Below are 17,940 nucleotides of genomic sequence, written 5' to 3'. Positions count from 1 at the left end.
TGTGTGACAAGAGTTGCTCTTAGTCATTTCTTAACTTCAGGAAGCTGGTATGTGTTTGAAAACAGAAAATGTCAGATTATTCTCAAATTAAGGGAGACACAAAATAAAAACCTCAAATCTAGAAATGCAATTTAATTAAAGAAAAATATCAAATCTTTATCATTAATGTCTTTATCCAACTTCAGTTTCTTATCCATTTCTTTGCCTCTTCCATCAGTCTCCTTACTATTACTTCATCTGTAGTTCACCTGTCAGAATGACTTTGTCAGCTTGTATTTGTAACATAAACTTCCTGCCACTTGTATTTTTTTAATCCTGTTTTTATGAAGACATGCACAGAAAACATCAAGTTCTTGAAATCGTATTCCTCTGCCAGTTCTGTTCCCAATAATAGCTGTTACACATGACCAGTCTCAGCTGAGTTTGTCAACAATAGAAGTTTCAAAGGCGTGAAATTCCTTTGTTTCATGGGAAGGGATGGCTGAACAGAGTGGGGAGGCACAAATTAATGCTTCTCTTGAGACAAAGGCTGCCCATAGGAGCTATAGTCGCTAGGGAATCTCTTCAAGGAAGTGTTGTGAGGCAAAATGCCTCTGAATCTTGCAGATCTTGGACTTTCTTGCTTGTCTTCCCTGTGACTTGTATGCTTGAATTGTAGTGTATATACACAAGACTTCATAAAATGGACTTTTTTGATGGTGAAGGTCCATGAAAGCTCTTTTCTTCTCCTGGTAAATCAATCTTTTGGTCGAGTTACGCAGCTTCTAGAAACAGATTTGTGTAGCTGTAAGACTGTAACAACAGCTCTTGGACATTTCCAGCCAGTGCTGGGCTTTAGATGTTCATCCACTGGGTTGTGAGACACTCCTGTACAGTTTGTCTTGCCTCTTTTCCTTTCATGTTTTGTGTTGCAGAGAGGGCCTGTGGTTGCATTCTATATAATACACTATAGTACAGGATGGCAGGATTGACCATGCAGTAAATGACTTACAGGTCTAGGAGGGAAACCATGTGGGATTGGTGAAAAAAACAGAGATTATGTATGCTTCCTTCCTAAAGTGGTAGCAAAATGTTAGGAGTATATTTTGGCTGTTTGCAGTCTGCACTTCCCAAATCCATTGCATTCTGTATTTAGCTTGTCTGTCACAGAGAGTTCCCTGTCCAGCATAATTAGTTATGTTTCCATGCAGCTACAGTTCAAGGCTTTTTCTTTCCAGGGGAAAAAAAAATCATGAAGAGACAGTATGGCCTGAAATTAATACTTTTTTCCAAAAAGTTAGTCTTCAGAAAACAAAAGGATGGGACAGGACTGGGAAAGAACTTCTCAGCATTTGCCTTTTAAAATTATTTGCCAGTAAAATACACAGTCATTGCTAACATTCTGTTCTTAGCAATATTCTTCTGTAGCAGAGATGTGGAAACAGCTCTTGTCTGTGCAGAGAGCGTTCCCAGTCATTTTTTTTTTCAGGAAAACCAGGACGTTACGAAGGGAAAAACTTGGTATTCATAGATTATTTTGATTTTGTTTTTAAGCACGATGTTAAAATTTCAGTGTTTCTCTTTTTTATTATTTTTTTCCTCCATTCCGTTTGGAATTTAGCTTGTCAACAAGCTAAATTGTTTTCTTTCCCCCATTCCTTTTGGAACAATTCAAGGTGAAGATGCTTGAGAATGTCTCAAGAATTTCAACTGCTTGAGAGTTATAGAAGGTATTTGTCTTGTTTTATAAATATGAATTTTCTGCTTTAGAAGATTCACTTTATCAGTAAGCCACCACAATTGTGACATGGTAGTCTGAAATCTCCAAAAAGTTTAGGAGGAGAAAAATAAAAAATTGACAGTGTTATGTCAGTCAACAGTACTTAAATCTGAGATTTGCACTTGATTGCTGGCCTTCTGGCATGGTGTTATAACCTGTTAATTACCATTTTTTTCCTCTAAGCCCACATTGCCTACAGGTGGTAAATCCACCTTTGTGCAGTGACCTGGCTTGGCAGTTGAATAGTGTTAACTGTTTGTCCTGTCTCACAGAGAATTGATTTCTCAATCCCCTGTCAGCAGAAATAAAATAGCTGACTGTTGTTAAGGAGCTATCAATGAAATAATTTTCAAGTCCTTCTTAAAAATCAATGGCATGATACGGTCCAAGATCACCAACATGTAATGTTGACATAAGCCTGGAATAGCTTCCTTTACACATGTATTTTCTGTTTTGCAAGTATTTCTACTGCTGTCTCAGAGATGACTGACTGCTATTATTAAGGCTACTAGTCTTTCAGACTTCATACACCTTTAAATATGATTTTGGCTATAACCTTCTGAAGAGATATTACAGAATAAAAATACTGCTGTTATTTACTAATAATTTATTATTTATTAAAACAGTACAAATAAAATTTCAGGACGCAATCAAAGTACTTTTGTTTTTATATTTTAAATCTGTCTGGTGTTGGTTTATGCAGAGAGATGAGACAGATATTGAGTTAAACTTTATTATTAGCTTACTATTCATGTCATTTTGGATAGCAGGGGATTTCAAAGTAAAATTCAAATATGTATGACTTTATAAATCAGAATGTACAAATAATAAAATTAATTTTAAAAAATACTTTTTAACTGGTGGGATTTTTAGTTCTGGAGACAGAAGTCTTTAAGATGGAACATCTAATACAGTTAAGTGAGTATTATTGCAGGATTTTCTGTTCCAATGTCCTTCCAGCCTGATTCAGTTCCAGTCCTTAGAAACTCATAGCTCTGCAACAGATAGCTGTTCCTTCAGCCCTTTGTTAGTGCTCAACATCTTGAATTCCAGAACACAAGAATTCTTACGGTAACAGTATTGAGATCTACGTATCTGACTACAAGGGTATTGTTTATAGTTGAGTTGATGCAGATAATTGATGTTGGTGATACTAAGACACAGTCTTTAGGTCAGAGTCAATGTACACAGTGTCTGAACTTCCAATTTTCTATTGAAAGGTGCCTTCTACAGTAGGTCAGGATCAGCGTTCACTGGGTTTGAACTTCCAGTGTTCAATTGAATGGGATGTTTTCACAAGTGTCTGCAGTAAAGTCTGTCATTTTAAAAATAAGATTAGTTTATCAAATCAAGCGTGTTTTATAACAGGAAGAGCGACTGCAGTTATGAGAATAGCAGTTAGAGACTCCTTATTAGTGTAATGGTCCCAGAGGCATCTAGTGCATATTCAACTTAAAAGAAAGGCATCAAGCTTTGTTTTGTTACTGTGATGGGCAGTGACCTAATAATGAATACTTACACTCTGCCTATAGTTATTGTATTTGTCAGTGTATGTACTGTGAAGAGTAAAGCAAAATCTTCCTAATGGTGGTTTAAGTAGCTTTAATCCCTTCCATTCTCCTCCCTTACATTTAGTGTCTTGGTCCTGTCCTCAGAATATAGTAACTGTTTGAAATGTGTTCTTTTGTTCATAATTTGTTGTTAAAATCATTAGTGTGGTATGGGAAATACTTCACATACAACAAAGAGCTGGTACATTCTGTTTCTTCTTATTACCAATATATACTGGATGAAAATCTTTCCTTCCTGCAATATTCTGATGAATGGGATGGTGCCAAACAGAATTCGCTGACCTCTCGCTGTAAGCACTTGCCAGAGTTCTCACGGATGGATGAACTCGTATTTCCTATAACTGATGATGTCAGTTGGGAATGTTCACCTTTCTTTCATTCCAAGCTGAAGATAAATACAGTGATGAATTGTATACATTTTTTTACAGTTTCTTTGGTCTCCCTGTGTGGGAAGAGTTCGAGGGGCCAGTTTGTTCCACAGGAGATGGAAAGAAAGGAGCAGTGTACACATACGCTGTTGACATACTCTCTGCTGATGGCTTTTACAATTGCTAACTTAAATCATAGGGAATCGAGAAAATATTTATATTCTTAATGCATATAATTATGCCTAAAATCTTGAGTGGACCATTTACTGTGCTTAATGTGGTATTTAGAGGAAATTAAAGTTCATTCTGGAGAACATTTTAAATGTAGTATGGCAGATGTTTGTGAATTGATTGGTAGTAAAGCCTGACTTAAAAGTACATAATCTGTAAACACACGTTTGGATTTTTTTTTTGTATTATCAGTAGACAAAGAGAAGTCAGTGCTTAAATATTTTCTGTCAAGGCTGATCTTTCCTGTGTAGATTTGACAAGTAGCTTAAAGTAATTAATTTTGTAAATCATGCTTCTCCGGGTACATCTAGATCCAAGGCATTTTAAACTGTATGCGCATATACCAAAATAACACTATATGAAAATAGCGGTATTCTGAAAAAGACGCCTTTTTCACTCAGCTTAATTCACACAAATCCACAACAAATGCATTCACACATGGATTTATTTGGAAATTTTAGTGGATTGGCTAATGCAGTAAGAAAAGTTTAGTGAAACTCTGCGGAAGATATTTTATTTTCATTTTCAGTGCAATTTCCCTGTTCTGAATTTCTGAACTGCTGGAAATAATCACTTGTAGATAGACTGCTTTCTGTATTCTTGCTTGTTTTTTTTTTTGAGAAGCGACAAGTGGCTGAGTTGTTTCATGTATAATGCTGTAGTGCCCAAAAGGATGACCCACACAGGAGAATTTGGAGATTATTGACATGAATTACATTGTTTGGAATGCCTGTAGATATTTTGGATGAAAGTGCTTGTTGTGGTTCATAAACATTATTGGCATCTAGTTCTAAGTGAATCTTATATCATGTACAGCTTGTACTGGTTCTGTGAGAAGGTTTTAAATTGAAGAAAGGACAATAGACTTGTCCTAAATCCATTACTTGTCCCATTGTCTTTTTATTAAAGTCAGTAAGCAAGGGAATTGTAAGAGATTAGACATTGTTTTGTACCACAGAGGAGCTTATTGTCAATCCAGTACCTGGCTTGTTCTCTTTCCTGCACCCAGCTGCTACAGCTTATTTAAGCATTTACCACAATGAAGAAAACGTGATCTAGGCTTTTCTTTAAACTGCAAAACTTGTCTTAATTGTCTTTTAAAATACCATTATTTTTAAACAGTGTTTTTAGAATAAATTCTTACTATGTTACTTCAGCCTCAGTCTTCTAAATCGCCAGAAAACATCCAGGAAGAGCAGAGAGCTGAGGCTATGCTCAATAGAAGTGAAATGATTTCCAAGGAAAGCCGTGGATAGAAGGATTGTGGACTCGGTGTACTCCATACACCTCCTGTTAACAAGGAAAATAGTGTATATTCAATGAATTGCTCTTGTTGCAACACAGTTAAGCTATCTCTGAGTACCTCAAATAGCACTGTTCTCTATCTGAATCTGAAAAAACATTTTGAAATTTTGAAGGCCAGATGGAATAATAGTTATTATTCCGTTTGATCCCTTGCGTATCCCAACTAATTTCTTACAACTGTGGTTAAAATGGAATGTATCTCTTATTGGAAAAATTAACCTTTATTGAAATATTTTATGGCTAGAGTTAAATTACTTTAACTTGTTTAACTATGCCAGTAATTAATTATCTTTGCTGTTTAGAAATAAGGCACAACTTTAGTCTGTACTTGTCAAGCTTTAGCAGTCATTTGATTTCTCTATGCCAGTGGGAAAAAGCCTGTATATGTGAGATTTTTGTTGTATATATATAATGCCATAAAAGCAAAGAATTTAAGAACAGCAAGTCTTCATGTGTAACCACTTTCTCAAAACCTCGCTTTTTTCTCTCCAGTTTTTCATTATTTCAGCAGAGATAAGTGTAGAATTATTCCCATTGGACATTAGGCTATTTATATACTCCAGGATTGCATTAATATTCTAGTACAGTTAATTTGCTTGTGATCCTCCAGGCTTCAGTCACTTTTGCAAAGGGAATTCCTGTGTTGGTCAATACTGTATGCACCCTCCCTTTGTCCCCTGCCCAACAGTGTATGAACTTGAGTGTTTCGTCTGGAGAAGCATAGATTGCTTTCACTAAAGCTGTGGGGCAGTTCTGGTCCCTACAAGGTTCCTGTTGTTAGTAATTTACTATTCTCAGAATGTGTGTGTCATTAACATGGCCTTTTTTGGCTGTTGAAAGATGGTAACCAGTGAAATGCGAAGAGTTTGTTTGGAGTGCCATCAGATGCACACACATTGGGGGTTTTGTTTACACATGTATTCTGAGACCTTCTGGGTAGGTGGTGTTGACTCCATTTAGTATATGTAGTAGTTTATTAAAGAAATACCTTCTGCCACTGGGCCAGATTCTTTAGGGAAGTCAGAATATGTTATTTTTACACTACCACCTTCATTACTGGTATGCAATGGTGTTGGACTTTGGAATTAAATGAGAAGAGCTAAGAGCTACTGATAATGTTTTAGATACTCCTTGTAGCTTTTCCAAGCAGCAGAGCAGTGTAAATGATAGGATTTTAAACAATTGAAACATGTTAATAAAAAATATTTAAGTACTTTTGAAACTTTTACAGGGAGATGGTAAGTTTTTGCATCTTGGAAGTTTTGAAGGGAATGAATAAGGTGCTGAAAAACTCTCCATATTTCCCTTGGTGGGAGAAAAACCCTACTGTACCCACAGTTACTCTGTAGTAGTGGAGACTTTTGCATTGCCTGCAGGATCACAGGGAATTCACTTGCACTTTGAAGTGTGAAGTGATAATCCTCACAACTGCTTATTTCTTTATTAAATTTGCGGAAGTTAATTACATGCCCTGGTAATTTACAACAAAAAAATCACAATTCTCTGATGCCAAGTAGGCAAGTGAGTTTTCCAAGCTTCAGTTTAGTCCCTCATGCTGTAAGAAGAATTTGGCATTGGCACACATTATTACTATCATTCATCCAGAAAGTCTATTAATGTATGCACATTTTTCTACAGAGTAGTGTCTCATGAGTAGGTCTTGGTAAATCTGCTATATGCAATTTACATGTATTTCATTATTTTATACTGCTGGACTTACTGTTATAGTCCTGCTTATCATTTGTGGGTTGACTACTCATGGTCTTTGGCAAATGAGAGCAGAACATAATTAGAATCACTGTATTTCATATGGCTAAATACACTGAGTATTCACTTGTGCTAAATATATTGCCATGCATATAGTCAGAAATTAACTGATCTTTAAAACAGTGATATTTGATATTCATTAAATTTACTATATTTCATATGCCTTGACAGCTGTAAGCAAATTGGAATTTGGAGGGATTTTTGGTGGCTTTCTGAATGGCTCTTGTTAAAATGTTCCTAGCTGGAAAACAAGAGTACCCCTCTCATCAAAGAAGGCAAAGTAGATAATTCTGCTGGTGACAGATTGACCTCAAAGTGTACAATTGGGGAGGCCAGATCTAATAAAACAAAGATGATCACTGCTCTGTATTCTGTTATTAAGCATTTCAAAGTTAACTTGAGTAGTGATTAAAGGTGTTTAAATGACTGGCACAGTGATAGAGAAATTAAAAAGATTAGGTTGTACTCTTTCGCCAGTCCTAAATAGAAGCAAATAATTAAAAATGGTGTTGCATGAGAAATAACCCAAAAATATGCTATTGTATGCTTTCTAAAGTATTGGGGCAACTCAGTTAAAAAGAAATGTGGAAATGTGCCTTTCTTCATATTGTCATTTGTGTTTAACAACTTCTTGTTAAGGAGTTAAGTCCCATTTCACTGGTGCAGGGGAATCCAAGTTCAGCTGACCCATTTTTAAGTTTCTGGACTGTCTACCTTACATTCTGCATGGTGTGACTGCTGCTCACATAGTCCATCAGAGAACTTCTTCGTGTTTCCCTGCTTCATCAGCTTCATACAAAAATGCTGTATTTGCTTGTAAGTTTCCATGCTTTTATCTAAAGAAAGTTTTCCAGTGCTTTGCCAACTTCCCTATAAAACCAAAATAAAATTGTGAGTATACAGTTGTTGGCTCTCCCCAGCATATAAAGCTGTAGGTCGGCCTTACCTGTGGAAATTGTCCATGTAATCACTCCTTTAGAACAGCAGTGCAAACATCACCAAGTCAGGTACATAAACAACAACTTACTAAAACTAGGTCAGTGCCAAAATGGATTTAGACTTGGTGTCACTATAAGAATGTGGAGGAGAGGTTTTGATTGGCAGCTCTGCGCTTAGATAGGCTTTAGAAAGGCTAAACTTTATTTGCTGTGTTGATGCTTGAAATTTTCTGGAGGTTCTGTGTTATGTAGCTCCCCTTACAGTGTGATTACAAAACATTTCATTTCTGCTTAAGCAGAAATTTAAAAGTTTGGCTCTGGTGACTTCTGCTGTAGTGTTTTTTTTACTGTCAATTTTTTATTGACTCCAGTTTATATGTAGCAACGCGTTGCTATTGTGGGAAAAACTGTAATGCTGAAAGCCACGTGGTAAGTGCCTACAGAACTAGTTCAAAACCCAAAATAGTGTGTAACCAGAATTCCTTCACAGCTGAGCAGGAATCTTGGTGATTGTGTTGATTTTTATATATATCTATTTAAAGAGAAGCTGAGGATAAAGATCTTAAGTGAAAAGTACTTACTGGTAGAATTGCTTCCTTTATCTTGTTTATACTGATTAATTAAAAAATAAAAAGCACATAGGGTTAAAGATAAGATGGTACCACTGTTTTCTTCTTTATGTGTAATCTTGTTGCATGTCTCTACATAAGCTGTTCTGGCCACTCATCATAGTAACCAGCTGGGCCATTTCACCTGCTGGAGCCATTAAAGAGGACTCTCTCCCCCTAGATTAATCCCCTCCGACATTAGTTTTTTGCTCTGACAACTGGAGCAGGCATTCAGAATTTGCAGGTGGCCAGTGTGACGCACATAATTGCCTACAATTTTAGGCAATGAATAAAAATGGTCTACATTACTTGTCAAAGGTTGTATATGCAGTGCCAAGTGAGATCTATGGGAAGCCTTTTAGGGTTTAAAGAACAGTTAATAGCAAAGCTGCACAGTGCTTTTTTAATCATAATGCATTTGTAATATAGCATTTTGATCTTCTCCTTGTAGGAAATGGTGTTATATTAGCCACTTTTAAACATTTATGAGTGAAATTCAGTTATAGGAGAGTAAAAGTGATTATTCTTAGGCAGAACATGTTAGATTTCATTAAAAGTTTTAGCTTGCCCCTTCCTTGTTAAAATCTGTGGGGAGTCCTGTTCCTGGAGAGTTTCAAATCAGGATCTGAAGATTTAGAAGAGCTTTTTCTTTTTTTTTTTTTCCCTCCACTAAAGCTACAGCAAGACTAGAAAAGACAGTAGTAAATACTGATGTTATTTGTGGTTGTTTATAAATGTACTTCAACTGCATAGCATTAAGTGCAAAAAATGTTGTGTGCTCACAGTTCAGGGAATGTTTCCCTGTATTTTAAAGATCTTAATGCTCAGTTGCATCAATTGCAACTTAAAAAAATGCATTATTTAAAGCATGATCATAAATTATCTACAACAAAAAATAGGCGACTCTAAAATGTACTACTCCTAGAAGAGCAGAGTTTGACCTTTCAGACCCAAGAGCCTTTTATTAACACCTGCCTGTAAGGAAAACCGTGCCACACGCAGCTTTCGGATTCACGACCACAAAACTGATGAGGAAAGGCTTGAAGGGTTCAGTTTGTGTCACTTGCTGTTTGCCGTTTCCATTTCACAGATGATTAATCTTTCTGTGAAGAAAGGCCAGAGAAACAAAGCACATTGGGCTCTTCCTGCAGTTACTCCTTCTGAATGCACACTAGCTTGCTAACTAAAAGGCCTTTAGATTTCCTGCCGAGAGAGATGTTCTGAAAGTGAATGCAGCTGGTTGGAGGTCACCAGTGCAAGGCTCTTGCCATTGTGTAATGGAGGCTTTGGCAGGTTTCATTTTGGGGGGGGAGGGAGAAGGTGTTGGCGAAAAATTAATGCGGAATAAAAAGGGCTTTGGCCGTTTGAATTAATTTCTTGAGGGTGGATCATCAATAATAGGCTCCATTTCTTTTGCTCACAATTTAAAAAAAAAAAAAAAAAAGATATTTGCTGTTTTTTGTCCCACCCATTCCCTTTTCTTAATGGCATGTTTATATTGTACGTGGTCTCTCCCGCTGGATGCTGAAATGTTGCGTCTTACTGAGTTCGAAAAGCAATCTAAAATGTACTGATTTTTACATATATTTTATGAGCTTTGCTGATGTTATTGGTGACAAGAGATGATACTTGAGTATTGTGTATTTAACTTTCTAAATGTGGGATTTGGAGGACTTTAATAATCTATATTGCTCTTTAGTGACTTCTAAAGCAGCAATTTCTGTTTTTCTGGGGGAGTAAAAATTTGTCTCTAAAAGGTATTATCTAATTTTTAGTTTGCGTATATGTTTTGAATTTTAATGGATACATGCCTTGTTTATGGGAGAGAATAGTCTTGATATCCAGCTGAGTTTTTGACTTTGGTTTTTTTCTTTTTTGATCTTGCATAGGACGTAATGTGCAAAATCAAGACATGGGTAATAGATGAAAAGAAAGCTGTCCGCTTCTATCATGATTGGAATGACAAAGAGGTAGGCTATAAATATTACTTCATGAATTGACTTCTAATTTTGCTACCTGTTACTGGTTCTTTTTAAAGTATTTTTTTAAAATTTCATATTTATAGTGTATTGAATGTTAAATGTATTAGCTGAATCTATGCTTATCTGTGATTTATGTATTACACTTGAATTCTGTAGCCTTCTCAGACATGTCATGAGGAAAATGATCATAAAATTAATTCAAGTTGATATGAACTGTTTTTAAACTTCTCCCCCTCTATTCTCACTTCCAGATTGATGTTTTGAACAAACATTTGTTTTTTACTTCAAAACCAATGATATACTTGGTTAATCTCTCTGAAAAAGACTACATCAGAAAGAAAAACAAGTGGTGAGTGTGTGCAGGTTAAATGTCTACATTTATATTTCTGTTTCACATAGTCTTTTCAATGGTCAGTGATTCCTTACACATTTAGATCACCAAGGATATTAATTAAAATAGCTGTGTGAACTGATCTTGCACTTCTGTTACTTGCTATGCTCCCACTGACATGCTGCTTGAGTACAATGCATATGGTGAAACCTTGACTGAAACTGCAGAGAAGAATATGCTTTCCATCCTTATGTTTTAACATGAATCCATTAACTTTGAAGAAAGTAGATTTGATTTAGGAGTACTAATTTAAATAAGCATATGGCTTTATCATGTTCTATAACGCTGGTTGTCTGAACAGCATCTTTTTCATTCCAAAAGAATGAATTGAATGTCAGAAGACTAAAGCTATGTGAGTTGCACTGAAGTCTTTCAAAGAAAATTGCACATTTTAATGTTACTCTTCTGTTTGCAGTTGGGTGCCTGGCTTTCTTGCCACTTCTTGTGTGTTGCTTGTGGTTTACACAGGCCGCTTCTGATGGGCTTTAATGCCATGAATAGCTCAGGTTTTAATCAGGTATTTCTGACATCAGTATTGTGACTCAGATACATGATGGTTACAAAATCAATCTATCAGACATTCAGTGAAGTGGATGAAGATCCAGTCCTAACATGGCAGACATATGGTGGGAATCCACTGTTGAGGAGTGCAGCATTTAGCATGTCATTGGAAGCTCTAGCAGCATAAATATTGCTCTGGGAACAGGGGGGATTGGGTAGTTCGTATGTGACGAAGGAAAATATATAGCAGTGTGTTTAGTTAAAAAAACCCCAACCAAACAGCAAACCTTTTCTTACAATTCAGAATTTTAAACACTGTACTTGTGAGATAGTTTGAAGATGTATAAATGTATGTTTGTGAACAGATATATGCATGTAACTCATCCAGACAAATCAAAAGTATCTAAAGCGGAATATCTGAATTCTCCTAAAGTACACCCTCTGTTTCTCCCTGTACTTCATTAAGTACTTAGATGCACATGGTTTCAATTTTCCATTAAAAATTCTCATTTCCATATGATATCAAAGAGTGAGAAGGCTTTAAACTGAAAAATAAACATTCATAGACTGGAAGCCAAAACAATAATTAATGTCAGATGGTTAACTCCAATAAATCATTAGAATAAATTCTGTGAAATTACTGCAACTAAAACTGTCCTTTTGATACTCCAAGACATTTTGTGTTGGTACTAAAGAACAAAATTTAATGTATTTTAATTGCAAGCCCTCTCAGTCCCAAACACAGACTTCAGAATAGACTTGACAAGTAATATAATAATGTAAGCTATCATATTTGGCCAAATTTTATCGTTTTAAATTAATTTTTTCCTCTAAATATTTTTTGGGTATGACAATTTAAATATAAGAAGTAGTTCTATCCAAGGAAGTATTTAAAATCAGGGCAGTCGTATTTGCTGTGTTATTGTAAGGTGATACTTTTTTCAAAGTAAAAATGCTGTGATTTCTTAAGGTTTGCTGTAACTGTACACACATGGAAGTTTATGCGAAAATGGATGAGTCAGTTTCCCTGTCCGGAAAAGGCTCCTCACACCTGTATTTGGATGATTATGGGTAGAGCTCACTGGCTCTAATTGTACAGTAAATACCATTTCCCAGACCCTAATGGTAGCCAGACTACTTAGGCGACGCCAGTCTGTGATTTAGCTGTCGCCAGTCACCCCGTGTTTCTTGTGAGACTAGTTGTGATGGTGGCATAGTTAAACCCAATTGAAAGCAAATCTCTGGATAAATTGCAATTTTTAATTTGTAAAAAATCAGATGTTTGAGTTGAGGAGTCATATAATGAAACAGTTTAACTGTTTCTATTACAATTAATGATTTAGTTTTTAAAAAGTATACCCAGGTCTCATGGATGTGAGTGTAATTGTAGCTGAAAGATCAAAGCCTGGCTATCTGAGTGATGTTCCAGAAGAGAATTTACCACATAGCCATTTTCAGTACAGTTTCTGCCTCCTGCTGTTCCTATTTTCCCTCAAGCTAGCCATTGACTACCCCCTGTGCATCCCTGCTCGTAAAAAATGATTGAGGAAGTATTTGTCATGTATTTATGAGTGGGAAACATTGTGTGATAGGGAAAGGCATCTAGTAGAACCAGAAAGATTGCCATTTCCTTTCCTTCAGCTACTCTGCCACAGCTTTAAATCCTCTGTTTATGCAACATAGCTTTTATATTTAAGAGCAGAATAAATGTTTTCTATGAAGGATGCTAACGGTAGGCTTCTGTCATTTATGTGGTGCAAGCAGACGTAAATGATTAGAATATATTTTACTGTTAGATGCCACTTTGTGATTTTTGTTATTATTTTGAGGGGTAGGTGTTCACATTTCAAATACAAGCCACATTTAGTTGTAGTCATTCTTCTCAAAAAAGTTTATTTCTGAGCTTAATTCATAATATTTCTATAACAAAGGTAAGGTTAATGTAGGAAATTCTCAGCTATAAAATGTTTTCATCAGAATTTTGCAGCTGTAGAAGTGTTCAAAACAGCAATGGAGAAGAGAGGCATTTTGATTTTGGTTGGAAAGGGGAACTAAAATTGTCTTTGTTTTACTGGGTCACTCTTTCAGAATTAATGAACGTTTTAATTGTTAGTTAAAACACTTATGTTTAAGGTCCAATGTGTTATTTTTCAATCCAAGCAAAGAAAACACTGTGAAAGATAGGACTATTGTGTGTCTGAGTAGGTGTATTGACCTTTTGAAAGATGTAAAAACTGGAATGGCTCCAAGCAGTTACTTGCTGGTTTTAACAATGTTGAATTAGTCATTCAGTTGATTTATGATTAAGACCTAGCCCCTGAAGAGAAGCTGACATGGCAGCTGTGTTAGTCGCACTTGTGTTATGATCAGATGACAGTAATCTTGATGTTTATGGGGGAATCCACTGAAACCATTCTTAATACATACTGCTGTGTTCTAAATGAATATTTAAACTCTTCTTTTAATAATTCCTAATTTTTTAAAATCTGGATCTGGTTCTTTAACCATGGTATACTGTATTTGAGTTTCACCATGAAAATATTCAAAATAGTAATAATAATAATAATAATAACTATCAGTCACAATTGCATTCTGAGTCCCAGGATGTCACATAAATGCAGGATATCTGATTTATCAGCCCTTCATCTAATTTAAGCTTTACATTTTAGTCTTGCTAAAAGAGTGTGCTTCTAGTGGTTCATAGGATGGATTCCAATTATGAAATATATTGAGCTAATTAATGAGTGAATGTAGTGGACCATGCTTAGCATCATATTTGGTTTGGTATTTTGGACTTCCTTGCAGCAAGCATTGGAAATACTGTATATGTCAAAGCTGCATAACTGATCTTTTGACTCAACTTCTCAGGTCAAATAAAGTGAATTTCATCCTATGTGTAGACTGTAATTCAAAAAGCCAGTTATGCTGCTAAAGGTCTTCTAGTATCTCTAGCATTGTGACTAAATTGTCTGAGGCTTAATTATGGATTTCTGGACATTGTTTTTTTCTAATATAATTCAGAATTGTTGAATATCCAAATGTATGTTAGTGTTATTTTAAGGGGTTGTTTCTCAAAATATTATGGTAGGCATTCTGTTAAAAATTGTTGATAGGATAGGGGACTTAGTATTTTGCTCCTGTGTATTTCAAAAAGTTACATATATGTAATGATAAATAAAATTTTGCCTATTAATGCCCTTCAGTGTTCTTAAGCTAGAAGAGGTATAATTAGGTCAGATGAAAGGTCCATCTTTTCTGGTATCGTGTTTCTGACAGGCCACTAACAGATGTCCAGGGAAGATTATAGGAACAGATTAAGCAGAGTATATGCATCCAGCTTCTTGCAATCTGTTATTGTAGAACTGACTAAGCCAGATATGATATACTTGTTGTTAATACTTTTTGACTGATTTTTATTCTATAAATGTACCTATTCACCTTTTGAACCCAAGTATACTTTTTTGGCATCCCAATATCCTGGAGCAGGGACTTCCACATCTTAACTATGTGCTATATGTAGAAGTACTTCCTTATGCTTGTTTTGGATCTGCCACATCATAATTTCATTTGATGCTCCTTAGATCTTGTATTATGAGAGTGAATAATCCTTTTCTATTCATGTTTTTCATACTGCTTCAGATGTTCTGAATATTTTAAAAAAAATGGAGGGGGTAGGGAAATTTGACATGAAGAAAGAAATATCGAGGGTCAAGTAAAAGGACCACTCCATAGGTTTGAGTATGAATTAATCTGTTTCACTCAGTCTTTCACTTCTAAACTAGTTAGGAAACAGAGTTATAAATGGAGTTATTTATTACCATTTATGGTAATAAATGGAGACTTTGAGTTCTTGGTTGTATTTCTGCAGGTATGGATGTTTAGGCAATTACATTTGATGCTAATAAATGTATTTGAGAAATTATTTGAAGGAATTTTAAAATCATAAGATGTAATTCCAAGGTGGTGTTGAGATGTTTTCTTTACATAGCTGCTTCATGATTTTAAGGTTGTCTTCTATGCTGACAAATTTAGAAAATAATATTTAAAAAAGTATATTATAATTCTTGTTCCTGCCTTAAATTTAAATACTTTAGAAGAATATTAGGAGTTGTTATCTGGGTATAACTAAAGTTTTGCACACACAGTTTGAGAAGTCAGATATTCAAAGCTAGCCAGATCCAGAAGTTAGGCATCCTGCTACATCTTTACTACCTGACTGAGAGAGAGTATCTTAAAGCTCAGGCTGTTGAAACTACTAGAGAATTGAATATGTTTTTCATAGACCACTTACCTAGTAGAACAGGGGCTAGTGCATGTTGTTTGCTTAATTAACAGTTATTCTTTATTGTTTCTTATAAAAGTAAATTAATGAATACAAATTAATTAGTCATCCATCAACCAAATGGCAGTCTGTTTTCTTTCTGGCATCATGTCCTGACATTGGCAATTGACTTCTTGTAGTTTTCTGTTTTACCGATTCCAGTGACTTTGTTTAGTTGTTCTGTTTATCCCATACTTTTTGCCCCACCATTTTCCTAGCTGATGTGTTCTCCATGGGTCTTTGCCAAATTCCCTCTCCTTTGCTTTCATCCCATTCTTGCTGGCTTAGTTCCAGTCCAGTCCTTTGGTCTGGATGATTTCTTTCGCCAGACTTCCTGCTTTGCTTTGCTTTCTTTTGCCTGCCCCTCTGGAGTCCCCTGTCTGTTTGAATGTGAATGCATATTGTTTGGGTAATAGCAGGTGTTGGGGAAATGTCTTTAAGCATGGAAAGATGGGTTCCATTCTCAGCTTCAGTGTGTAACCTCACCCCAGATGCAAAAGCACCTTCCTGAAGTCTAACTTTGCTCCAGTGTTCGCCTTTCACCCAGGTGTGGTGGTTTATCTCTGATAGCAAGTTTGCTCTGTGCCAAATATCTTGGTTCCTACATACTAGGACAGTAAAATTTTTCAAATAAGTTGTTTATATATGTTTTAAAAATGGGCAATGTTGTATGGTGATACTTTTTTCAAAAATTCTGGTCTACCTGATTACAACATGGCACTGCTAAGTAGCTAAAGTTTATGTTGCAAAGTCAGAAAATAAAACCTCAGTAATTTACTTAGAATATATTGACTCCTGAACTAGTAAAGAGAGGGGTGGTCATAGTAGAGGGAAACTTTCTTGATTTTGGGAAGGCCTGTCCTGGGCAGATATAGTACCATTACACTATGCTAGAACTCATCAAAGCCTGCAGACAGAGAGAGCAGGGTGAGCAGGGAAATGAAGGACAGTCTCTCCAGTGTTGTGTGACACGTGACAGCCCAGCATCTCACAGCATCAAAACCAGCCCAGCAGCCATGACCCACCAGGCTTCTCGTGCTCTGAGAGCATCTGTGTTGGCTACAAGCAACTTCTCAGCGTCATTGCTGTGCTATGATCCCTGTCTTACCAGCTGCATGTCATCCAAACCTCCTTTGAACAAGTCGGCATTGCTTCCCATCTTCTCTTCCTTTTCTTCTGCTCTGTGCAGATGCTCTTCTCAGTGTTTTAAATTTTTTGTTTTGGCCATCATCACTGTAGTGTCTGATCTGTTTATACCCAATTCTGTGGGTTCAGTTGTAATGTTGAACAACTGCAGCTATGGGTTTGGATGCCCTACCATTTTTACAGTTGGCTTGTGTAGTCTTGTGAATTGCTATCTGCTAACAAGGCTTCTTTTAATCTGCCATGGCAGTTGAGGAATAAAGTAATTTGTATGATATTTTATTTAAACTCTTGAACTTCTCATAGGCAAAATCTAAAGCAGCACAAAATCTAGTACTAACTTGCAACAAGCAAAAACTTAACAGCTTAAAAACTTTCCAAACCTGTAAAGGGTAAGAATGGGCTTCTTTATTAGTATATACTGTCTGAACACTTTATAAGCTTTGTTTCTCGAATAAATATTTTTGTCTCTTTAATAAACACATGCTGCTTCAGTTACAAAATACTAAGGGAGAGAATAATGTTATACTGGATTCCAAATCAATTAATTACACAACTTGGATTAATTCAGTTTATAAACAACATGAGCAGCAGCGATAGGGACCTCCGCAAAAAAATGTTACAAGGTGACATTCTCAAAGACAATGATGTAAATTTTGCCGTTTATTGCAATGTGATGTTTCTGACTCTGGTTGCATAATGAGGTACAAAATCCTTTTTGAACTTAGGTTTTGTTTAAAACCAGACAATGCTTAAACTGCTCAGAAGCAAACCTGAGACACAGAGATGTCTTTTGAGTATAAATTTTGTTACTGTGTAGTGGGTACTTCCTTCTTCCCAGTATGCTGTGTAAAGAGCTTCAGTTTTCTGCTGCTTACTTAGACTTGTGCTTCATGCCTCAGTTTTCTTCACTATTTCCCTAAAGGTCTTGATGCTGGTGAAATAGTAGACACAATTTTTTGGGAAATGTTGTCTACTTTAAAGTCAGCTTATCCAATGAAAATGTTGATATTTTCTAATAATTGCAGTTTTTTTCTGGAATGTTATCAATAATC

At 35.9% G+C, this 17,940-nt stretch overlaps 1 protein-coding gene across 2 annotated transcripts in view; it reads left to right on the top strand.

Annotated features, from left to right (window-relative positions):
• Window positions 1–17,940, top strand: part of OLA1 (Obg like ATPase 1) — a 94,966-nt gene that overhangs the window by 45,966 nt on the left and 31,060 nt on the right. For both annotated transcript variants that reach the window (XM_058840575.1, XM_058840576.1), the window contains 2 exons: window positions 10,437–10,517; window positions 10,781–10,878. In XM_058840575.1, coding sequence (XP_058696558.1) covers window positions 10,437–10,517; window positions 10,781–10,878 — 179 coding nt within the window. The remainder of the gene's footprint in view (window positions 1–10,436; window positions 10,518–10,780; window positions 10,879–17,940) is intronic.

The sequence above is a fragment of the Poecile atricapillus genome, chromosome 5 (assembly GCF_030490865.1).
Source record: "Poecile atricapillus isolate bPoeAtr1 chromosome 5, bPoeAtr1.hap1, whole genome shotgun sequence".
NCBI lineage: Eukaryota > Metazoa > Chordata > Aves > Passeriformes > Paridae > Poecile > Poecile atricapillus.
This window is presented reverse-complemented; position numbering and strand designations above follow the sequence as displayed.